This window comes from Centruroides vittatus, unplaced genomic scaffold, assembly GCF_030686945.1.
Source record: "Centruroides vittatus isolate TY-2023 unplaced genomic scaffold, ASM3068694v2 contig_1154, whole genome shotgun sequence".
Taxonomy (NCBI): Eukaryota; Metazoa; Arthropoda; class Arachnida; order Scorpiones; family Buthidae; genus Centruroides; species Centruroides vittatus.
The window spans coordinates 3693415-3719595 of record NW_027120741.1 but is presented as its reverse complement, the minus strand read 5'-3'; the positions used below and the strand labels follow the sequence as shown (position 1 = coordinate 3719595).

The following is a 26181-nucleotide window of genomic DNA, read 5'->3' as shown; positions in this document are numbered from 1 at the left end:
AAAAAATGCCATCTCAGCATTAGTCATTCAGTACAGTTGAGATTAAAAGTATTGCAGTATTTATGTACTTGTGCATTTACAGCTAAGCTTTTATGAATTTCAAGAAAAGTAAGGTTTTCACTTACAGGTTTGCCTCAGATTATGTGAAATCTTAGCTCAGATAGAGTTCTACTGTGTTCTACTAACTAGTTACAGTTAGTACACTAACACTTTTCAAGTATTTGTGGACTAAAATTTTAATCTTAAATTTAAAATATTATTAGCTCTTAAAATATTAATTGCATATTAATTTAATTAGTATATAAAAATAATTGGTCTTAATCAAGAAATAAATTTAATGACTTCATGAATAAAAAATTCTCTAGTTAATGTGAATGCTTTGTTTTTAATAAAACTTCTAAGAATAAAAACTTAACAATAATTTATTTTTCAAACTCAAGAACATACCAATTGATACATGCCGAGAGGTTCCCATCAAAAAATATACCATCACTGGAAAAAATGAAACATATAATCCATACACAGGTTCAACTCTTGCCAACAAAGCATATGCCATACCTAAAATAAAATAATTTATTTATATATATTACAATAAATAAATAATTGAAGAAGTGAGAATGATATAGTCCAAACTACATCTGATATATTTTTAAAACAATTTGAAAGTTTAAAATAAAGCTATAAATCTAGTAAATGAAATTTTATTCGTTCAAAATACATTATGTTCTTTAGATTCTTGAAAATAAAATTATTAAATTTTTTTAAGATATTGTATTTTGTATTTATTGTCTGACAAAAATTAAGGGTGTACTATAGATTACTCCCTATGGAATTTCAGGACTTTGATTATATATTTGAACTCAGGGGACCGAGACGAGTTCAACGGTACCCTATTTTTGGACCGGAGACAAAAAATAAAAAAGTTATCACACTTTTTAAGTTACCATACTTTTTTAATGCTCTCATGCAGACAGCACCGTAGTTGCTAGTATTGCCATCTTGCGGTAAAGTCTGCAAACCATGACGTCGGACTACGGTCATCTCCCGGAGCGTTAAACACACGATACGAGAGTGGAGAGAGCGACGTGACTTCCGATCATCGCATTTTAGTTAATGTTACTTATGGCAGCGAACATGGTGGCCCGACTGACCTCTCGTATGGGCTCCACCACACGCCGCCATGTGCTAAACTAGTGATCGATTCACGGTAGTTCTTGAACAAAGTAAAAAAAAGGGGGAAACGTCTACTAAAGGCAATTTTAACGGCAAGCGACGGGACTCCCGATCGCGATAGCGAGGCCAACTTAGCGGAGAGCGACGCGACTCCCTATCATCTCGTGATCGCCGGAAAAAAGTATGATAACTTTTTTATTTTTCATCTCCGGTTCAAAAGTAGAGTATCGTTGAACTCGTCTCGGTCCCCTGAGTTCAGATATATACCCAAACACACGAAATTCCATAGGGAGTAATCTATAGTATACCCAAAATTAACATAAAGAAACTATCTCATTTTTACAAAAATCAAATTATATGTTCAAAGATTCAATAATAAGGCTCATGAATATAAAATTCTGAACTTTAAATTATTTTCTTGTAAGACACTGTATAATTCACCTATTTTAGTTGTAATATCGTTAAACAATGGAATCTATATCTGTCAGCTTTGTGTCTGATTTGTCTTCTCACCTTATCAGATAGTAGAAGTTTTTTCAGTTTTTTTTAATCCCCTATTTTACATATCATCACAATAAAATTGTACAAATCTGCCTTTTATGATTGTTTAACATGCCAGTTCAATTTTTCCAGGCTATTCCTATCCTTGGCTAGCTTGAAACAAGAACACTGTATTCTTACTTTGTGTTTTGTACATTTTTATTGTGTATAAATACAGACAAATTCTAATTATCAAAGTACATAAACAGTAAAGTACTGTGGTTGTTTTCATTGTAATTATTGATTTTAAGTGTGGTAAATATTTGCTTCTCATATCCAACTCTTGTATTAATGTCTTCGGAAAAGTCTTTAGAAGACTCATGCACAAGCTAACTGGTTTTAACTAGTACAGCATCACATTCTTTTGACATTTTTCATTTTTAAAAGGAGAGCCCATACCCCTTTCCAAGAACTTCACATTTTGAACACTTTACATAAATATCTAACTCTGACAAACTCAGTGCACTGATAACTCCCCCCAACGATGAACTCAACATGCAGGCTTATCGGTTTGCCAGAATATCAGATGCTGAGTTAATGGAATTTCACTCTATTACAGTATTTTTAGCAAACTTATAGCACAAACATTATAAGTGACAAATGACATCATTTTTTGAAAGCTTATTTTGGAAGAATGGAGCCTCCCAAACATTGAGCTAATTTCTTTTTGAATCATTAATTGAAAAGAAATATTTATCTTTACAATTGTTTAATATCTCCATTCTGTTCTTTTTATCTTTAAACAATTCAAGTAGTGATTTGTCAGCAGTTCTTTTATACAGAAATACCAACCTGTTAAAAATCATACATAAAGAATGAGAAGGACGAAAGCCATAACATACTGTTCTTTTGTCATATTACAGCCTTCACATCGTTATAATCTAACATATTCATGAAGTTGGACTGTATTTAATATCAGTATTAACACATACTGCAAGTGGTATCTCAATCATATGTTAAATTTGTACTGGTTATAAACAATAACTAACTAACTCGTTAAACTTATGTATGATATGGCTCTAACCATAAATTTTATTGAAACTAAAATAAAATCTTTAATACAAAGCCACAGACAAAAACCTTTTAGTGTTGTATACAACAGAGAACCAACTAATGTTTTCGGCCTCCACCAAGGCCTTTAGGTTGAGAACTAAATGTCATCCCCCTCCAGACTGCCAGAACGATGCGCCCAAGAAATAAACATAGTACGTGTTGCGTTTCACCCCTCCGCCTGGCTCCGTTCGAATTCCTCGACTTGAACTTCAGTAGCAGTGACTCACAGCCTCTGGGGAGGCGTATCTGGTGAATAAACATAGGAAATACATCGTTCTTCTGGCAGTCCAAAAGGAACTTCAGGCCAAAAACGTTAGTTGGTTGGTTCTCTGTCGTATACAACACTGTAAAAGGTTTTTTTCTGTGACTTTGTGTTACTCACTGCAGTGTTAATACTAGAAGACGTTTATTGTGTTAAAATCTTTAATTTAACTAACCAAATAAATATGTAAGGAAGAGTGACCCTATGCATTAGGAAAGATATCTTCATTAGAATTTTTTGTCAATCTCAAATTTGCTTTCTTTTTAAACCTTACTAAGATTTCTTAATGCAAGATGCAATAAGAAATCTTAATCAGATCATTTCCAGTAACATTGGGCTATCTCACATAACATATATAAACACAATGAACACTCTTTTCCAGCAATTAATTTTAATTAAAATAAATGTTTTTCGTGTGACTGATAAGCTTTCATCAGGTTTTAAAATAGATTCTATTTTATTTTTAGTTTTATATTTAAATGTATTTTATTTCTATCATAAGTTTTTAAATAATCAAAAATCCCATTAATTTTTAAAAAACATAATTTAATACTATGTTCTAAAACTATAAACTCTATTTAAATACCCGAGAAAAGGGTATCAATCAGGCCAAAAAACATTTGTATTAATTAAAATTAAGTGCAGGACAAGTGTGTAAGGTGTGTTCAATTATATACTGTGGTAGTTCTAACTTTGTCTATTATGGATAACAGTTTAATCATAAGACATAGTGTGACAAGAATATCAATGCTGCTTACTGACTGAATGTTAAAATATTTTGCTAGTGGCTTTCTCTACTTAGTTAAACTAATGTAATAATTTATTTTTGTAAAAAGTGTGATTTCAGGCTGTCATTCTTACCCCTTGAATTAATTAATAAATAAACGTTTTGCAAGGTATAAATTAACTGTATACATACAGTACAATAGGCTTATATTTTAAAAACTTAATTAATTTACAAACATACATATATATGTATACAGATTAAATAAATTTATATATACAGTAGATTCATGCTAATCTGTCTGTCAATCCAGTCTCTCAATTTTCTGGCATACCCTGAAGAGTGATTGCCAATGTACTTCTGTTTTCATGAAAATGCTAATCATGTCACATATTCTGTTTTCCTTAGTTTCATTTCTATGTGCAGTATCACATTTCATTGTACTATATTATTTGCTTGCTTGCATCCAAAAAAAATCAGTATCAAAGGGTAACAGGTTACATCAAGGCTTTAGGCCTACACACTCTCAGTAACCCAGTACCCTCTGAGCAAGGAATGGACAGATTAGTAATAGTGTACTGAGTATATATACAGCTGACCCTTGATAATCTGATGCTTTTGTAATCCGACATGCTCAGTAGTCCAACGCATCTCCCGTCAAGGTCACCACAGTCCCCGTCCCATTACGTGTCTGCTTGCACAGAAGGATGTCGCAACGTGAATCTCCCCACCCAATTCTTACATGATGACACATACCGTATTTTACGGATTATAAGACGCACCTTAATTTTTAAGCAATTTTTAAAAAAAAATACCTATAAGACGCTACGGACCATAAGACGCACCTGAATTTTGGAGGCAATTTTTCAAAGAAAAAAGTGTGTCTTATAGTCTGTAAAATACGGTATTTCTTGTGTTTTCCATGAGTAGTTCTGTACATACTGTATTATTTATGTCTATACATACTGTATGTACATTTATTAGCTTCCATATTTCATTTAATAAACATGTTTTAGTTAACCGAAATGAGTGTTTCATTTCCATATTAACCTAGGCAGCATTTTACTCATAAAATGTAGGAATATTTTGGGCTACTGCTAGCAAAACAATGCCAAATATATAATCACTTTTGGTAATCCAACACCCCTTTGGTCCCATACCTGTTGGATTATCAAGGGTCAGCTGTATATATATATACAGGGTGGGCCAGCGAAAATGAAACGGCAGTGTGTTCGTGTTCGTCCAAGCAAAGCGCTCGGACAGGTCGATTTTACTCTCGAGGGGACATCTTTTGCAATAAAGTTTTTGCGATTCTGAATATTAACTAAACAAACATTTTTTTCGAAATAAATGCTTGTTTAGTTATTACAAAATAAATGAGTTTTTAAAATTTTTTGTCGTCTGTTGTATTCAAAATCGCAAAAACTTTATTGCAAAAGATGTCCCCTCGAGAGTAGAATCGACCTGTCCGAGCGCTTTGCTTGGACGAACACGAACACTCTGCCGTTTCGTTTTCGCTGGCCCACCCTGTATATATATATATATATATATATTTATAATTAAGAATGGGACAATTATCAAGTTAGCTGATTAATGAAAACAATTAATGAGGATTGTATAATTATCTAATTCAGTGGTTCCCAAACTTTTTTGATTCTCGGCACTCTTGCTAAATGCAGATTTTCCCAAGGCACCTTATGTCAAATTCTAACAAGTACTGTACATTAAATTCTAACATTATAAAAATTTTATAACATTTCATGGCACCCCTGTGAGGAAGCACACTTTGGAAACCACTGATCTAATTGTATGATTAATCATTAACTGATCATTGTCAAGTATTTTTTTTAAATATCTTATAAAATTTTTAATTTCTTTTTTTTCAGCCTTTTTTACTTTAACTTTTTATAATGATAATTTTGCTTAGTATGTATCAATTATATATATATATATATGTAATTGATACATACTAAACAAAATTATCATTATAAAAAGTTAATGTCCCATCCAAACCATAAATAATATATATTTATTTATATACATATTTTATTTATTTATTTATAATTTAAAAATATGAAAATATTAAAAAATAAATTAAATAAATTGTTCTTCATCAAGTTGGGTTACTACTATAAATTTTAGTAGTCAGAGATTCAATTTGTATGCAAAGGAGAGAAAAGCTTTAATTTTCTTTTTTTTTTCCTTGTTGCCATTGGTTAGTAAGAAACACCACAATCCCTATTAGTTTGTAGTGCTTTGCAACTATATTCTTTTTTGTTTCGGTTTTTCCCTTTACCCCTTCGTTTTTGTTCGTGGTGTCACCTTCCCTAACTCACCTCATGTTGGCAGCGTGATTGGCCAGTAGAGGTCATGTGAGAAGGTTATCCGGCTGGTACTGTATAAAAGGTCAGGACCCACGTGTAAGGGCACTTTTTTTTGGCTTTTGGTTGCGGTGTGCAGGCCACGTGTAGACACGAGATCGAGGCGCCGAGTGCGAGAGGTCCAAGAACGGAAAGAAGACGAGATCAGAAAATCCGTTTGCATCCAACCGAGGACAACGTAACAGTGGAATACAACTTAGTCAAGAGATAAACAACCAGTGGAGGACTCGTCCAAACAGATTAGATTTTTTTTCAATTATCTGTACGCGGTGTAAAATTGTCGTGAGTAATCTTAGTTTTTAAGTTTTCTTTTTCTCTTTGTTATGCGCTATTCGTTGCCCCATTTTACCACTTGTCGTGAACCTCCCCAAAATCCAAGGAAAGAAAGAGAAGACGCGTGTAAACGTGTGTGGCATTTGATTATATACTTGTATATCACGAGCCCCTTGTCAATTTTGTGATAGTCCACGTTGTATGTAATTATCGGTATTGTATTAAAAACTGAACTTAATTAAATGCCAAATACTTGTTAAGCTGACTTGTTCATCGTTTTTTCTTTGTCTAGCCCTGCAGACCTCGCTCTACAGGGGCATTCTACAAGTTTATTCAGCATACTAGCAACTGCACAGTATGACTGCATTACTGTAATAAAAAAAGGAATTAGTATAATTTTATATTCACATAATAAAGTAAATCAGGATCTCTTTTACTTAGTATCCTGTCCTCATTGCATTGTATGGGCCTGCTTGTTTGCTATGTAAAATCCTAAGAACTACATGGATGGATATGTAATTGATTTAAAACTTATGCAACTGACACATAAATAATAACTATATTCATTGGCAAAATAGGGTTCTTAAATTAAAAATGCTTGGGCACTATGCACACTCTCTTCTCTGCTCCTTTAATTAATGTCTCTGGTAGGTTGTCTTCTATTCTTGAAGAAAGTTATTATTGTATATTTTTTTAAAAAAGATGTCCAATTCTTCTCAAAAAATTTGAAAAAATTTCTTATTAAAAGAAATTATAAAATAAAACAAGACTTTTAACGATTGAAAGATTGAATTGAAAGTATCAATGAAAAGGGACAAATGACAAACATAGCAGCCATGTGGAAACCACTCTTGAAAAAGCCAATTGTCTTCACAAAAAGCAGATGGTTGAGAGCTCTGCAAGTTTTAACTAGAAAAAAATTGTACCTTTTAATATATGACACTGCATATTTTACTTTCATTAATTTGTTATAATTAAATACAGCAAAATTGTATAAAATTTACTAATTGTTAAATTTTGTTCAATTATTTAATAATTTATTAGATAATTGAACAAAATTGGTTATTTGAGTCCAGATTAGTAAGAATATACTGTGTTTCAATTATGATTATTTCAATTTAAATTACATCAATTGATATTCTTATTAAGGATGTTATTGATAAAATGCTAATACATACATATTTTACTTAAATAAATTTAATAGCTATATGCACTTTACCTTGAGGAATTTGTAGAACAGCTAAAATAAATCCTGTCATAATGTCACTCAATAAATATTTCTTAAGTGGGTAACGAGGCAGCCAGTATAACAGAGGAAATACAGAATAAATACAAGTTACAGGACTGCATTTGCAACATTTAATAATCTAAAATAGAAAACAAAAAATTACAAATGTGATATATAATTTAATTTTGAAATCCTTTAATTAAAATTATTTAAATTATATTACATTTTTATAATTGAATATCTAATACAATTAATTTTAAATTTTTTTTAATTAATAAAAAATTAATTAAACTTCTTATGAAAAAAAGTTATAACCATATACAAATGAAGAGGAACTCATTAATTTAAATCCTTAAAAAATCTATCAAAATCTAAATTTTAAAATGATAAAAATATATTTGCAGGTACTTAACAAAGCTTTGGATATTTATTAAGATATATCCTAAGCCTAATAAAAACCTTTATGGATAAAGATCATTACATATAAAATGAGACACAAACAAAAACTTTACAATTAAGAATTTTTGATAATGATAACTACATATTACATTATTTCATCTGCCTTTATAAACATTACAAATTTTATTAAATAATAGTACAGGGTAGTGAATTTTGTTGGTGATTTTGGTGCAATTCAACTAATTATGAATTTTGTTTTCTCTTACAGGTAAGATAATCATTTTGATTTAATATGTCAAAGAGAAAGACACATTTGCCTGTAGGCTAGATGAAGAGTAGGACAAAAATTTTTCACCCCAGATACATTAGAGAAGACAAAAATTTCAGATTTATTACAGTTGAGATCTCAATGTAAAAGATGGAATCTCATTATTAATTCAATTAAATTTAAATGAAAATGTTATGTTAGAGAAAATAATTGCAAAAGTGAATAGGATAGTCTCATTGGTGGAGAGATTTGGATGAGGCAATTGTAGGATTCAAATCTAGATTGAAGTTATTGGCGAAAAAGTTGATGAAGGAGGAAGATTTATCTTCAACTGCAGAATGAGTGAATTTGCTATGGCAAATCCCAGATATTAGTTTAAGTATGGAACATTACAAATATTTTATAAAGAAGGAAAGAGGAAAAGCTTTGCTATAAAAAGGGGGGGAAAGGAGCACAGATTAAATATACAGTAAGACCCCACTTAACGCGGGGAATGTGTTCCTAGACGACAAAGCGCTAAACGAAACAGCATTAAACAAGGTCATTTTAACATAGAGTAAATAGAGATAGGAGAACACGCGACCAAAAATAAACAAATTTTACTTTAATTTTAAGTTATTTTTATATTAATTTGCATAATAATAATAAATGTTAAATAACACACAAACATATGCACACAGAAATGTAAAGTTCATTTTTTGTGACGAAGGTCCTGGCTCTTCTAAAATTCTTGCTTTTTGCGGTAAAGTTGCGTAGTTTCATTTGTCGCTTTTTTCTTTCCTGAAGCAAATGTCAGTAGCAGAAGATCACATCCAAAATGCCTCGTTTTGCTTTTGCACTCCTTTCAAAATATAGATCATTCACTACAATTTGATCAACAATTTCGATTATCGTTACCAAACTTTTACTAAGGAAATCTGTAGCAAGTTCTTTGGGTACTTTGTTTTCAGAATCACTATTTTCCAGTTCTACACGAATTCCTTGTTCTGCCAGTTCTTGAAGATCATTGTTGGTAAGGCTCTCACCAGAAACCTGCAGCACCTCCTCAATATCCTGTTCATCTATATCTTCTAGTCCTGCTGTATTGATTAGGTTGACAATTTGGTCAACCTAATGATACAGTGATAGGTTCTTTTCATTGAGAATTCTTGGATATCTCCAGCCATAACTTCTTCTACACTCCGTTCATGCATTTATCAGTTAATACTTGTCAAGTGAAGCTGATATTGCCTATGGCATCCATGATGTTATATATTTTTTTCCAAAATTGCACCAAACATACATAGATTTAAAGAAAGTACACTTTTTTGCCACCTTTTTCCGATTGGTTCATGTTCATAAATAATCGTATTATATACAAATCAATGAAATGCCGCGATAATTTAAATCAGCATAAATTTTGAGCTTTTTTTTTATGGCAGACCGTGTTATATCGAATCAACGTTAAGCGAGGCAGTGTTAAGCAGGTCTTACTTACTGTATAAACAATGATAATGCAGTTAAAGTGAATGACAAGATTTTCACTTGTAATACTTCCTCAAAGAGGACGGAAATGCAAGGTGGATAGTGATCTCATTCTGATGTTTCGATAATGTCATGGAACTGAGAGGGAATTCTGAATAAATATTTTGGTATTTTTGTCTTCTTTTAAGGTTGTTTTTCTCTTGGAAACTTGGTGAGATAGCAAATCTGTTGTTGCAGAATTCTGTTATTATGAAAATTTTGTGATCATTCAGGAAGCTGGTTTTTGCAAGACTAATAGAGGACTTAGTATAGGAGGTTAGATGCTTTTGTTAAGCACTTTGTTAGCTTAAAGTTTTCATACAGAACAGGTTTAATTCAGTGATCAAAATTACATTAGTAATAGATTGGTTATCTATTTGGGAATATATTTGGAACGAGATTGTTATGGTTATTCAAAGTTATAATGGTGACATTCTAACGGGTGACTTTAATGCACATTTGAGAATGGAACCACAGGATTGGGCCGTGGAAATTTTGGGTGAGTTGGAATGGTGTTGGTCATTGAGAATATTGCAGGATCTGATAGTAAATCTGCAAGGCAAATCAATTTTAAATTTTTGTGAGAATTTTGGCTATATGATTATGAATGGTGGAGGTCCTATTGCCTCTAAAGGCTGTTATTTTTATGTGACTTCATTAGGTAGTTTAATAATTGATTTGGCTCTAATTAGATTAGGTCTTATGTCACTGGTTTCAGGTTTTACAGTTTTGAATGAAGTATTTCATAGTCATTTTCTGATTAGGCTGAATTTAAACAGAAATTTGGAAGAAAAATCAATTAACATGCTAACCACCATCCGAAGCGCTGGCAGTTGTACTAATTAGGGCTGTACAGAGCCATCCGACCACCCAACATCGCTATAAACAATGTAGTTTCACTATGACTGCTGGCTGTCGAACCACTTCATGTGTCCATGTGACGGCCGGCGGTTGGAACCAACTTTATAGATGTGTGCGAGAGGCCACCACTAGGATGTAAAACAATGTCTTACAAAGCCAGAATAATTTAAGCTTGAGTGAAACTACATTTGTTATAGCAACGTCGGGTGGTCGAATGACTCTGTACAGCTCTAATTAGTACGACCACCAACGCGGCAGCTGGCGTTTAACATGTTAAGAAAGTAGTGAGACCAAGATCAGTAGATTCCAGGTTATTTTGGAAGAGTGATTACAGTCTGGTAGTAAATCAAAAATATAACGAGTTAATGTCAAGAATCCAGGACTATTCAGAGTTGACTGCTGATTTATTAGCCTAGTTGATAAGAGACATTTTTGCTGATTGAATACAGAACCTAAAGGGTTTTATAAATTTTCTTGGTTTGACCTGGACTGTAGAATGAGTAATTTAAGAAGGAATTTGGCATTAAATGTGATGAGACGGGAAAAACTTGAAGATTGGATTGTTGTAGCTAACTTTGAAAAGAAGCAGAATATTGCTTGTAATTTATGTAGAGCAAAGAACAATTTTAGTAAAATTAATTTTGATAATTTGTTACAGAAATAACTTCTTTTTCAACAGAATATTTTTTTTAACAAACAAAATAAAGATTACATGAAAAAATGTGCACCTTAGGCTATAGCCTAGTTAGCCTGTTTGGTAATCAGACACAACATCAACAGAACCAGAAAATATAATGAATTTTTTACACTGACAATTGCTTAAAGCCAAAAATATTTGGTCCTTGAAATTAAAAAATAAATCTTAGAATGAAAAATAATCCAAGAGTGTTTGTTCTGTTTTCTACACTATTTCTTAAGAGGAAAAAAAAAATATGAACTCTGATGATTTTTTTCTTTTCTAAATAATCTCTATTATTAAAATTTGCTAAGTTTAGTTAAAGTTAAGCTAAAGTTAATTTGCTAAAACATATTTTCAAGCTGTGCACAGGCAACTAGCATATCTGTAGTTGATGCATAAATTTTTAATAGTATGCTTGTATATCATTATATTTTTAATAGTTTTTTCTAGTGGCTCAGTCTCTGACCATTTGTAGAAATTTTGTGTCTTCAAAATGGGAATGTTTTCTAGAAATGTTGCCATGATTGATAACATTATCATGCCTTTTGCTATACATACATCATATTGATGTTCTTTAAGACGTGGTGAGATTACAGGATATGAAACTAATAAACTTGCTAATGCAGTTCTCATATTCATATTCTATGAGAAATGGTATTTAATAAATACCAGGGGCTGGGTTACAATCGATGGGATCTTTATCATTTCACCATAAGCTATAAATGGTGCAATTACACTTGTAAATGTTTGGTCCCCAATTAGTGAATTTATGGAATATTCTATCAAGCAATTTGTTGTATGTCACTGCTGCTGCCACAAATCATAGAAGTCTGTCCTTCTTAGGGTGTCTATTGTAATCATATATATCAACAATATCATGTATTGTAAATATATATATCACAATTTATTCATTGTGAAAAACTTAAATTATATGCTCGTCGTCTCAAATTTTATATGCTAACCTAACCTAACCTATGCAAATCATTATATGCTCGTCATGTCTCATTCATTAAATTTGGTTGTAAATCATGCTGCAAAAGTAACAGTTAATTTTTTAACATTATACAAGAATTGTACATGTTTTTCTGCATCCGCTTACAGATGGGACATACTAAATTCGTAATATCACCGGTTTAACATTGAAATCCGTAAGTAATATAAGATGGGAGAGCAGAATAAACGCAGAATAAATATATCAAATATTTTAATGGATTTTTTTTAAACTCCTGTCAACTATACAGAACTATCATAAAAACATGCCAGTAAACTCCTATTGGTTGGGTTAAGTTACAAATTTAGTCTACTCATGATTCACATAATCGGGCGAGGGCGACCTAATATCTAGCAGGCAGGCGGCTAACAGCCCAGAACCGGTCCAGGATATAAAATTGAAAGTGTTATATGCATGTAGCTCCCACCAGCTAAACCGTGAGGTTGGTGCTCTGTAAAGCGCATGTGCCAATGCCTATAATCTGGCTGCTTGGAAGCTGACCCGGTTTCGACATTCCTTCTGCCACTGATATTCGAATATACAATAGCAATCTTATTATTTTTTTCACATGTAGTATAGAAATTTGTAATAAGATACATAATGCAGTTATAACAAAAAATTAATTTTAATTAATTCAAAGTACATTAAAATATGAGAATTTATATTTTAGAAAATACAAGGGAAGATCATTGGAAGGTGGAAGCAGCACTTCCTCCGCTGCCAATGACGGCACACCACTGCCACTGCCAAAGATAATGAATGACAATTGAACTGCAATTTTTTAATTGCAGACCTATAAATTCCCACTGTTGTCTTTCTGTCCTTCCTTAATCTTGAGAACAGAGTTAGACAGAGGAAAGTCAAGACCAGATAAGAAAAGCTTAGGGCAGGAGGCCCCAATTAATTGTATATGAACTTATGATCTGGACTGGGAGTCACATTACTTCAATTGAAAAATTTTCTCCAGAATGGAGTTAGATAGATGACCAGAATGATTTTATTGTTAACAGGAAGAGTATGATGCACAGGACCAAGACACTACTAAACTCAAGCATATATTTTAAATTAATAAATTAAATGGCTTGGCATTGTGACAATGTTGCATTAAATAATTGCTTGTTTGTTTTATTTTAATTTGCTAACTTTGATTGTTATGTACATTTCATCATTTGAAAACATTCTAAAATAAACTGGTTGAAATATTAACATATTACATTTTATAATGTATAAAAAATATAAATGTATTATTGTAACTTTTATAAAATCAATATTTATAGTAATATAAATATAAGTTATAAATTGTTAATTTTACACCGGCAGTTGAAAAGTTCCCAGAATTATGGTATAGCAATATAATAGTAGAATACATGGAAATTACCCTGAAAGTAGGACCTTTCAGCATACACAGACAAACACACGCACACATACACTTGCCCATCCTTGATCCTGTTATTGTTGGAAGCACTGTTGGAAGGCTTATTTTGGATTATTCAGGAATTCGGCCCTTGCAATTGATTTGATTTCCTCCATGGTTGAAAATGTGTCACCTTGAGACCAATTTTCAGCATACAGGAGTCAAAAATCAATCAGAACACAATCCAATGAGTTCAGTAATTGGGCAATGACAGGAAGTCTTTTCTTGGTGATGAATTGCTGTACAACAAGCAACGAATGACTTGGTGCATTATTGTGATGCACAAACCATCTTCCCCATCACTTGTCATGCCATTTCCTTCAAATTGCATTATGCAACATGCACATAAAAATGACCACTAATACTCTGTCTAGGTGGTACAAACTCATGGTGCAGCCCACCATCCATGTCAAAGAATGCAAAGAACATTATTTTTTCCTTGGATTTTGACAAGACACGATTTCTTTGGTCAGGGAAGTGACACTGTGTGCCATTCTGATACAGGGCTGTACTAAACAGTTTTGATACTTGGGACAAACCTCATACTTGGAACTCCTGATTCAGCATTAATTACAAAAAAGTTCTATGAGCTTTTAATTCTAAGAACTCATTTTGGAGGCTCTAAGCCTGCTACAGTTAGTTGAATCTCTTCTTTGATGACTACATCTTAATCTCTGGGTCATAGACAAATATCCATTGAATATCAAATTGGATGTGATGGTCAAACTCCTGAAAATTCTGAAAGAAGCCTTCCAATGGTGCTTCTAACAACAGGATTGATATGGCAAGTGTGTGTGTTAAAGGATCCTACTTTTTAGGTAATTAGGTAAGCATTTCCATATATACCAGGGGTAGGCAAGCAAGAGTTCAGTGGGAGCCGAAATGTAGGTTTTACAAAATTCATGGGAGCCGCAGTTCTGTACTGTCATGGTGGATAGTATGGTAAGGCGTGCAATTTTATTATATAATATAAATATAATATAAAACAAATATTGAATTTTTTAACAAATATATTTTCACAGAATTATAAAAATAAAATTGTAAAAACAATAATAAAAAACAGAAATTAACACTTTCAGCAAGAGTTGCATGTAACTCAAAAAGAGCGGCTCTCGGAGCCGCATTTGCCTATGTCTGATATATACTATTGCTACGGTGATATACCACAATTCTGGAAACTTTTTTGACTGCCCATATACACATCTTGCATATAGCCTATATCCTTTTTGAAACATTTTAGTAAGAAAAAAAATCTTACCAGATTTTTACAGTTTATGCAAAATGATTTAGATTTTATATCCTTCTTATCTAACTCATCATGATGAATAATTTTACGTTGAATAGAAATATAATTTGCTTTTGATTCATTATCTGAATCTCGATTGGATTTGTGATCATAAGAATTCTTTCTATCTTTCCTCCATGTATCTAAATCCATGTGATTTTCATAATTAATTTCTTTATCAGTGTGTACTTCTTGAAGTTCTAAATTATGAGAATGATCAACTTTATCATTAGATCTAGACCAAGTAACTGTAAAACCATCAGATTTTACATTTTGATTTACTGAATTTCTTTGAATGATGTGATTACAGACTTCTTTTTCAGTGTCTAAGTTTATTGAATGTGTTGTTTTTTCCAATGTTGCTTGTATACTATTTTTTTCAATGATTCCATCATCTGCAAATAAACAAAATTATTGTATAATTACAATATTTAAGAAAATTGGAATATATCTATAAATACATTGAAATTAGATCTACACTATATCAATACAAATATCAATGTCTTAAAAGAATACAAATTAAGCATTTACAATGTAAAAATGTAGAAATCAACTTCAGTAAGTACAAATTCCAGAATTACGAAGTTTTTACGTAATAACTGCCAACATTCTTCTATAGGCTTGCTATTGAGCTACCTTATTATTATTAATATTACTGTTATACATTTTTAATTTTGAATTCAAAGTTTTGTCAATATGTTGTAAATTGCAAGACTTGTTCCTGTTTGTAATATATTAGACATTTTAATCGTTATTTCTAATCTTTGCATGTGATAAATTTCTACTTCTTGGTCTTCTTTTAATGTTGTACTTGAATTAAACTTAACATTTTCTTTATTTAAGGTACTTTTCATTTTTCTTTTTGATTTATTCATTAGCTGCGACTGTTTTCGCAAGTTTTCTCTTTTTGCCGTAGAAGGACAGAATTCTGCTAAGCATCAAAGGTCTATAAACATAAGGTATATAAACATAAGGTCAGGACACCAATGTTCTCTATGGAGCCGTCATTTTGGATCCTCAGTTCTAAGGTCACGGTATAGATTTCATGCTATCTACATGCTGTAAACTGCATGTTCCTTTGAGTTCGAGCCACAGAATTCCTTTTATAATTTCAAATAGAGTATTTTTTCATTTAGAAGTTACTCTTGACACAATTAAAAACTTTAACTAAGTAGGTTTCAAAATAAAAAGCTATGTCAATGGTTCGTAGAAGGATAAATTTATCTAGTTTTGAAATGCAAAATTAGAGAAGAAATTCAGAGATATGGCTGTTGTACAGATTACACCCTATGGAATTTTGGGACTTTGAGTATATATCTGAACTCAGGGGACAAAGACGAGTTCAACGATACCCTACTTTTGGACCGGAGAAAGAAAAATAAGAAAGTTATGATATGTACGATTTCTTACCTTTCATACTGCATTCTACGCCATTTAACAGTTTTCCACTAGGTGGCTTCGACTATTCGTGTTCCCGACGGACTCCTCCCGGAGGGGAGCCCCCGGCAGGCTGCCGAGTATTTAACGTCACTAGTTATTGATTCACTGTAGTTCTTGAACAGAAGGAAAGAAAAAGGAAACGTATACTGAACTACATGCATCGTCCCCTAGTGGAAAACTAAAATGGCGTAGATGCATTGTGAAAGCCAAGAAACAGTAAATATGATAACTTTCTTATTTTTCGTCTCCGGTCCAAAAGTGAGGTATCGTTGAACTCGTCTCGGTCCCCTGAGTTCAGATATTTACTCAAAGTCCCGAAATTCCATAGGGTGTAATCTATACAACTTTCGGAGATAATTGTTAAAATAATATATTTAGTTTTCTATATTCACATGCACTTTTTCACAGCGTTCCCAACCGTGGCGACGTAGCGGCGACCGCAGACAAATCAGCTAAAAGTAGCGACTTTTTAAATTTTTTAATCTATTTTTTGAGAAATTTAAATTAACAGATTTATCTCTACTTTATAGCGCTTTCTGGCGACGACTAATATTGTTACGATATAGAAAACTGTATTTCTACATTTTCTACAGCGTGCAGAGCTAGGAATCTGTAAAGGTAACGTTTTGCAACAAAAATAAATCTGCCCGGGGATTTTTTTTAAATTGCTAAATTGAAAACGTTGTAACTTCCGAATAAAATCTTAGTCCTGAGGTTATAAAAGGCGTGCAGAAATTCTATGACATCATTTTTTGCTTTTTAGTGGTAGCATTTGCGGTATATACCTCAGCGGAGGATTAAGCGATAAGCGGGCGCTTAGGGCCCCGAAGGAGCCCCGAGGTCTTTAACGAACAAATCGGATAACGAACACGTTCGCGAAAGATTTTTATGTTCGGATAATAAACATTTCACAGAACAAACACAAGAAGAAGCGACGTAAAATAATGAATACCGGAATATGGTCTTCCTTTGTCTTCGGGCAACAATTTGAAACTTTTCGGAGCGCGGGAGACGTTGACATTGACGCTCAACCCGGTATGTACTGGTCGGATAGTATTCCTCCGAACTTTCAAACTCTCCTTTTGTAATTCCAGCCTTTTATTTTTCTGACAGAAATAATTATTCGCGAGACTGTCGGGCTGGCATTCGTTAAGTTTTGCATCGGTTTTTATTTTCGAAAGGTAAGAGTATAAAAGCAGTGGCGTAGCGTAGTGGGGGCGGCAAAATTTCACAATAAATAATAATAATACCTAAATAAGGAGGCGGCGAAATTTTCCTCTGCTCCGGGCGGCTGACACTCACGCTACGCCACTGTATAAAAGCAAAGGTAGAGAGTGGGCAGAAGATGTCTGATGCTGCTGGGAAGTATGGCTTGAACAGGACTACAGTAGGCCGCAGTTCAATCTGATCTAAGAAAGATACAAGAAGACTCAAGCAGCTAAAGGAGTAACAAAAATCACATCTGAGAAATAAAGAACATTGAAGAACTCAGAACCTGAAACTGATCTGACGACAGAAGAACGCCAAGAACTGTTGAATGAAGAAACTCAGCGAGGTTGAAGAACGAGGTACCACCGTACTTCTACAGTCTAATACAATGTTTTTCAACCGGGGTACCGCGGCACCTTAGGGTGCCACGTCGCCACGATTGGGGTGTCGCAAAGTTTAGGACTGATAATAAGACTAGATTTAAAAAACAATAGCGAGACCATTATTTTACATGTAGGTATTTCGACAAAATTCAACGAACTTGAATTTTCATTTTGAACACGTAGAAACGCTTTTATTTTTTATTATTATTATTTTTTTTTTTTTGCATTAAAATGCTACTTCAAACTGTCAATTTTTAAAATTTTTCTTCCCGGGGAGAGTCCTCTCCCTGGACCTCACCCCAGCATTGCGCATAATATTCGTTTATGCAAAAGATTCATCTGGCCCATTAGCCCCCTTATTTAGATTCTAGATTTGCCGCTGGTCAAGGGTGTCACGATTTTTTTATTTTTCAATCGGGTGCCACTCAATGAAAAAGGTTGAAAAATACTGGTCTAATACAATGTATTAAACAATAGTCTTTCAGGAAGCGAATATGGCGCACAATTTTCGTCCTACCCTCTTCAGACAAGAAGCGAACGAAGTTACCCTTGAAAAGGTTAATTTACACATATACATATACTTGAAAATACTAATGGGCCTCAATTAAACGAGACTTCTGACGTTTCTCTGTACTTTATTGGACTGCAATTTGAAAAAATTTTAGAACTAAATTTCCATTGTTGTCTGTATTTTCGTCCGTTTGTCGTTCATTAATCTCGAGAACAGAGTTACATAGATGAAAGATGAGATCAAATATGGAAACCTTAGGGACAGGAAACCCTCGATTAACTATATAAGAACTTCCGGTGAAAATCGCAAGTCATGTTATTTTAATTCAAAAGTTTTCCCCTGAAAAGTGTTAGATAGATGACCGGCACGACTTTATTGTTAAAGGAAAAGTATGGTGTACAGGGTCAAGCCACTACTAATTTGAAGTGGAGAGCATACACTTTAACACTGAATACTGAAACATCAAAAAGTGCAAAAAACTTCGTGCCCACCAGTGGCCAAGCGGTCTTCGTACCCTGAATACTGGGAGTTCAGTCGCTGATTCGCGCCTCGCTCGGATGGGCTGGCTACGTGGAGTTTTCCGTTTTCCTATTTAGGTTTTACAGACGTGGAAAAAAACAATTTTTCCACGTCTGTAAAACCTAAATAGGGCCAGTTTTCCTTAAAAAGACCTCTCGGAAGGCACCCCCTAGGCAGATCGCCGAAGTGTTGCGTTGCCATAACTAAAACAAGCAGCAAAAAACTTCGGGGGTTTCTGTATGTATGGATGTTAGTGTGTGAGGGGGGTACGATTTTGTTTATCTTGTTTGAAGCTTAAAAACTCCTGTGCTTTATGTTGAAAATTTATGAAATTTTGCAGGGGAATTGTTTATTAGAGTGAATAATGCTATTAAATTTTGGTGGTTAAAGGTCGAGTGGGTAGGGAGATAATAGGGGTCGTGTGTATGGTCAGATTTAATGACTATTTTACTCGTTATTAACATTTACAATTATTTTTATATATATATATAAAACTCATCCCTACCCTCAAAATTAAGCTTTTTGCCATTTTATAATAATTAAAATATAAAAAGTCTTTAAATAATATATGATAACAGATGGCGCCTCCAAAATTTTAAATCTTGTCAGGAAAGTTTAGCAACCCGTTGCTGTTTATATGAAATTGCAGCCTGGCATTGTGACAATGTCATAATAAATAACTGCTCGTTTATATATTAAATTGCATATCTAGATCAACAACTACAAATAATAAATTATGTACCAGAAGTTATTACTGTATAAGTTATTTTCTAATTGATAAATTAAAAGCATTTTAATATTTTGTGAAAAACGCTGTACTTATTTTATAAAGATCTTGCAGTGGTTCAATGTTTTAATACTCAGTTGAAGAAAATGTCAATTCTGTATCGTCTTCTATGTCCCTGTAAACTGACTTCCTGGTAGTTGATTGAGATTTCATACCTACTAACTGGCTGACCACGTGGGTTTTCCAGATTTTATTTATGTTTATAACACCTAAGTAAGGGCCAGTTCTCATAAAAATCCTCTAAGGAGCATCCCCTTAGCAGATCATACATGTGTCAGCTAAACCAAACTTTAGAGTGGTGGCTCCAAAATGATTTTCGAACGAGAGCCTTAAAATTATAATAATGCCACTACCAGTCACTAGTAAAAAGTTTGGGAAAACCAATGATTGCTGCTGTATAAAAGTGTTTAACCTTTGATTACATAATCCCAAAATAAATTTAAAGTAATTTCTAATAATGAAAAGTAATTTATTTCAAAGTACGAAATCTTAAAAACTTGTACTCATCATTGTATTAAAATGACGACATCAGATTCTAAAAACGTTTAAACTTATGACATTTATTTTTAGAAATTTTTCCATTTTTACTTTCCAGGCTGTGACATATAAATAAAAAAGGAAGTATTGAAATCGTGTCAAATTTGGCCCTCTTAGTTTTTTGCAATTCTCCACGTTTTGAGATTCCCGAACACAAAAAAAGCCAAAAAACGGGGTAAAGGTACATGAATATATGTATATGTGCGTGTGTGTATGTGTTGGCGTCTATTTTGTTCAATATCTCAGAATGGAGTAAAGATTAAGAAACGAAATTTGGCATGGTAGCCTTCATAGAGATGCTATTAAATTTGGTGGTTAAACTTGAGTTTAATCTTGATGTCATATTTAGAGTAGAATAAAGATTTTGCTCGTTATTAGCGTTTACAATTTTTATTTTCATAAAACTTATTTCTACTCTAAAATTAAGCTTTTTCCTATTTTATAATAATTAATAATATAAAAAGTTTTATATAACAAAATCTATAACAGATTTACAGATCTACAGACATTTTATTTATTGTAATTAATAATATAAAAGTTATTTTTAAAATTTCATAACAGGAAAGTTGAGCAACTCGTTGTTGGATTTTTATTCCATTGCGAATTATCCATTTTGCAGCTCATTTTATATTCTTATTGACTCTAAAATCCGGGCTCTAAGAGAGCTGTACTCAAACCCAGTGCTGTTTATCTAAAAAAATAGCCAATACGCATATATGGTAATTGAATATATTGTACTGTTTTTACTGAGCAACTGTTGGTACCATGTACCGGCTACTGGTGCTTTTTATGCTATCTGCTAAAACAGTGAATCGGCGCATTCCGGCTGAAAAATAAGACATTCAGTCAAGCCTATCCAGTGGCGTAACTAGAAACTTCAAATAGAGGCACTTAAGGTTATTTAAAAAGGTAAAATCGATGGGATCAATAATATATCTAAAAAATCTTTTGTAAAATCTAAAAATAAAAATTATTTTCAGGTTAAAATTCAAGTAAAACTACTCTTTTATATCCGATTTCGAGTGATTTAACTAGCGTGCAAATAATTAACGAACTGAGAAAAATATTGAACAGAACATCTCTACAAGAAGACATAGACAAAGAAACAAAACATCTGTTTAAAAAATGTTTATTAAATGATTATATCCAAAGAACAAATTATGTAAGTGGTATGATTACTTTATAAATTAGGCCGCGACTCCACTAGCCGTAAAAGGGCCGTAAAACCCTTCGCCGTAAAAGCTTTTAATCACGTGACCATGATATTTTACGCCTGAGCAGGTCGTAAAACCAACGTAAAAGCGAGTTGAGCAGTGTTCAACTTTCCAAGTGAATACGACCGTAAACCGGTACCATCCACCAATCAGAAGTCAGTGAAATCTAGGTCATCGTGACACGGTGCGAAAATGGCGGAAAACGAGCTTTTGTGTATGTTCGTGGCTACTCTAGAAGATCTGGAAAGATTTATCGAAAACATCCGAAAGTATTCGTGTATCTACGACAAGAGGTATCCCGATTATAATAATGGATGCCTAAAACGCGATATGAACGGCCAAAGGAAAATCGTTCAATTTAGAGGAGTATATAATAAAAAAGCTAAGCTTATAAGTGCTGTATATTATCTTAATAATATAATAATAAAAGTCAATATATGAAAATAAAGATATTACTTTTACTACATTTGTACTTATAGTACAGAGAAAACTCATAGAATATAATTATTGTCTTTATATCGATATATCACGTATACACCGTAATAGTACTGTCGCCGTAAAAAGCTTCGCTAGCCGGACCTCCACCGCAATCCGAGCGCAAACGCAAATAGGTCACGTGATTAAAAGCTTTTACGGCGAGGGGTTTTACGGCTGTTTTACGGCTAGTGGAATCGCGGCCTTATAGATATAATGTAAGAAATCATATAATTAGTAATTTATATGTAAAATTTCTTTATGTAAACAAACTTTATGAACGATATAAATCTATCTTTAAGCAGTACTCTATATGTATAGTGTCGAAGCAAAAAAATAAATTGTCGAATGTAGTTAATGTTATAAACAATGAAGATAAAAATATGTTAAAAAACAAACTTGATGTTGCAGGTATAGTTTATAAATTGTCATGTACAGTACTTGTCCACAAACAAAGTCTTACGTTAGAGAAACGGGAAGGAAGCTGGAGATAAGTTTGAAAGAACACGAGGTTGCGATATGACTGTAAGGTAGACTTCCAGGGGAAAACAGTTAATCACGCGTCAGGAAAACCTAGGGTCGAAATCGTATGTGGGTGGTGGCGGTAGGAGACAAAGATGACAAGTGTCTTACACAAGACCATTTATTCTAACAACTAAGTTAACTTACGTAATGGCGGTAGGAGACAAAGATGACAAGTGTCTTACACAAGACCATTTATTCTAACTAAGTTAACTTACATAATCTAGTATAACAAAGATCGTCGGCCGACGGCGAGACGTGAGACTTGAGGTGGCTCCGGAGCTTCCTGGGAGTGGCTATCCGAGGAATTTAAGTGGCACTCTGTGACTCGGTCGTAGGATCGTCGTTCTAGCTCACTTTCTTCGGCGGTTAGAAGACCCGGTGTCTTCGGTTAAGGCTTGAACGAAGGTGAAGAGGTCTGTCCCGCACTACGGGTCGAGAAGAGAACTGCCACACTTTTCCTAAGGAGGACCGAAGGAGGAGAGAACCCCTTGACCTTGCGGCTCGGGAGTTTTATATGAATTTTTCCGAATCTCACCCTTTTGATTGTCCCTAATTCCCCTCTCCCGCCTCCCGATTGGTCATTCCCTTGTTTCCGTGCGAAAACCGAGACCGATCTGGTTCGGGAGAGGTCCGAGAGGTGTTGACGGAGCTTTTGAAGTTTGTGCTCGTATTTTCCACCGTTATGGTCCTTCTCTCTGGCGTTTTGTCCCCAAGCCGTCTGCCAGACGTCTCTGTGGCCATTTACCCCCCTTTTGTTTCCCGATTCCGAAGCTCGTAAGCGAGCACCTGGACAACGCTCCCTCTCTTTCGGTTGACATTCGATCGGTCGTTCATTATCGTGTCGCGTTTGTTTTAAGATAAGTTTTAGGCAAGTTTCTTTCGGGTCTGGTCTTCATCACCAACACGTGTTCCCGACCCGAGTTGACCCTCGAAATATCCGACTTTGAAACTATAATTATTCACCATTTCTACGCGTTTTTGCGACCCTTACACGACTAAAAAAAACAAGAGTCGCCTTGGTAGCTACATTGTGATAATTATCATTGTAAAATAGACAGGAATAATGTAAAAACACTCTATAAAGAAAAAACTGTTTAAAGAGAAGAATAATAGAACATTTTTGTATCATCGGATGTGTAAATTTGATAAATCAGAATGACCGTATGCACGTGGATGCATGCTGGGAAAAAGTTACCCGGTATAAAGTGAACGGGAATTGTCGATATCCAATTGTCCACTGATGAGGTTTTGTAAGCGAAATGCATTTGGGAGTTAAGAATTTAATAAATATGAAGTTTTTGGTTGAAGTACAACATCTTTTCGTTAATTATTTGCACGCTAGTTAAATCACTCGAAATCGGATATAAAAGAGTAGTTTTACTTGAATTTTAACCTGAAAATAATTTTATTTTAGAGTTTACAAAAGATTTTTTAGAGGCACTTAACTTTTGCCGGATTTTTATTATAAAATTTATATTAAAAATAATTAATTTTATAATGATATTTAAGCATTATAAAAAAAGTAAGTAAACAAGTACTGTATTTTTATTTTATTTTTTTTGAAATTTGACAATTTTTGAGGGTTTGAAATTCTTTTCAGAGAGACTCGCCTCCGGGATTTTCTTCACGTGTCTGACACCTTAATATGGCTGGTTTCACACGGAAAGTCTTCATGATTCCTCATCCTCCGTGCAGATTCCCCCGTGTTGCAATGTCTTATCCTTCAAATTATTGTGGATTCTTCAGTCCGGACAGTTGGAAGGTGAAGGACAGACCCCGACATATCTGGCTCAAACACTTATTAAAATTTTTGGCTCGATTCGTTCTTGAAATCGGATCCTCACAACAATAGATTAACTTACTATTGCTAAATTTACTTTTTTAGTTATCCTAGTCTTTATCATATCATTGACTCATGAAAATATTTCTCACGTAAACTAATTTCGATATTTTATATGAAAAAATATCTACAGAATATTTTTTATATAGGCCTAAATTGTATATTTTAGATATAGAATTCCTATTATATTTATTATATCATAATTACTTTAGAAAAGTGCGATAACTTATTGCATAAGGCAAATTTACGCAGCATTTAAATAGTTTCTTAACAAATTTTAAGTTTGAAATAATTTTCTATAGGATATAATATATTAATTTTTAATATATTTTCAGAAAATTTTGTTACTTAATATTGAAAAATATTAAATCATTTAGCGGTAATATCTGTTTTATTAAAAAGTTTTTCAGAAAGAATAAAACATCGAAGGTTGGAGTGATTGAAGCAGTTCAGTCACGTTTCTCTCAGAGTCATAATGATTTGAACTAAATGTTTCATGACTCGTCTGATCCGGATATATCGCAACTGCTCCCAGCCTTTTGCGTGTCGTAATCGAATTTTTGATGATTTATTAAAAAGTCTTCTTAATGTCCTCAAAAGTGGAAAAGAAAGAATCACTTTATTTGATTCTTTATTAAGATATAAACGCTAACAACTGCGTAATATATTCGATATACGATTAAATGAAATAATAATAATGAACAATTTACATCAACTCTACAAAACATTACCAATCAATAATGCATAGTACATGAAAAATACAGTTAAAAACATCAAATAAAATTTCACATATGTTGTGACATTTTTTCACATTTCACTTACGAGTATAAAATATGATTTTCCTGTCAGTATAAAAAATAGATTCAAGTTCTTTACTCAATAAGTTAATTCAATTTCAAATTACTAATCAAATTTCTGATTTTTAATACATGTTTTATTGTTCTTTTATATCATTTAACACGCGGTCTAATTGGACTGCAATTTGAAAAAATTATAGACCTATAAATTCCCACTGCTGTCCGTCCGTTTATCTTTCCTTAATCTCGAGAACGGAGTTACACAGATAAAAGAAGAGACCATATATGGAAACATTAGGGCAGAAGGTCCCGATTAACTATATATAAACGTCGGATGCAACCGAAAGTCATGTTATTCTGATCATATTTCGACATTGTATTATAAAAACGCACACACAAAATTGTTACAGCTTAAATTTATTTATGATATAGAATTATACTTAAATATTCAAAAGACAATTTCATTTACATTATAAAAATTTAAGATAAGTCAGTTTCCTTTATTCAACTTTTAGCCCCAATACAGTTAACCTGAGGCGAATCCGGACGGATCGAAAAATCGCAGGAATTTTCCGAACGTAATCCGTTCGGATAGCGGGTCCCATCCCTCCCCGTTATTTAATCGCTCCATTATGGGCTAGCCAAATCCATAATGGGTTTACTAAAAAAAATGTCATATTAGTGCACACAGGGCAGAAAATTGAAAAATATGCCGCAATACAATAACGATCCTATTGATCTTCCATTGCACACTATTTTTTATTTCTTTATTTTTTGACGTTTTTATATTCAATAGTTTTTGAAGGGATTTATTTTATATTTGTTTATGTATTTTCCTAATGAAATTTGCAGATAATGGCCTAGCCTACAATAGAAGGCCAATACTATCGTTATTGTGTTGTTGTTTTTGA

At 33.1% G+C, this 26181-nt stretch overlaps 1 protein-coding gene across 3 annotated transcripts in view; it reads right to left on the bottom strand.

Annotated features, from left to right (window-relative positions):
- The window catches only part of LOC136979164 (sulfate transporter-like), an 83905-nt gene that overhangs the window by 57389 nt on the left and 335 nt on the right, over window positions 1-26181 (bottom strand). For 2 of the 3 annotated variants that reach the window (XM_067275093.1, XM_067275100.1), the window contains exons 2-4: window positions 15008-15429; window positions 7626-7773; window positions 448-558 (exon numbers count right to left, since the gene is read on the bottom strand). In XM_067275093.1, the coding sequence (XP_067131194.1) occupies window positions 448-558; window positions 7626-7773; window positions 15008-15429 (681 nt within the window). Of the gene's footprint in view, window positions 1-447; window positions 559-7625; window positions 7774-15007; window positions 15430-26181 lie in introns of those variants that run through there. The other variant, XM_067275107.1, reaches the window with a different exon arrangement.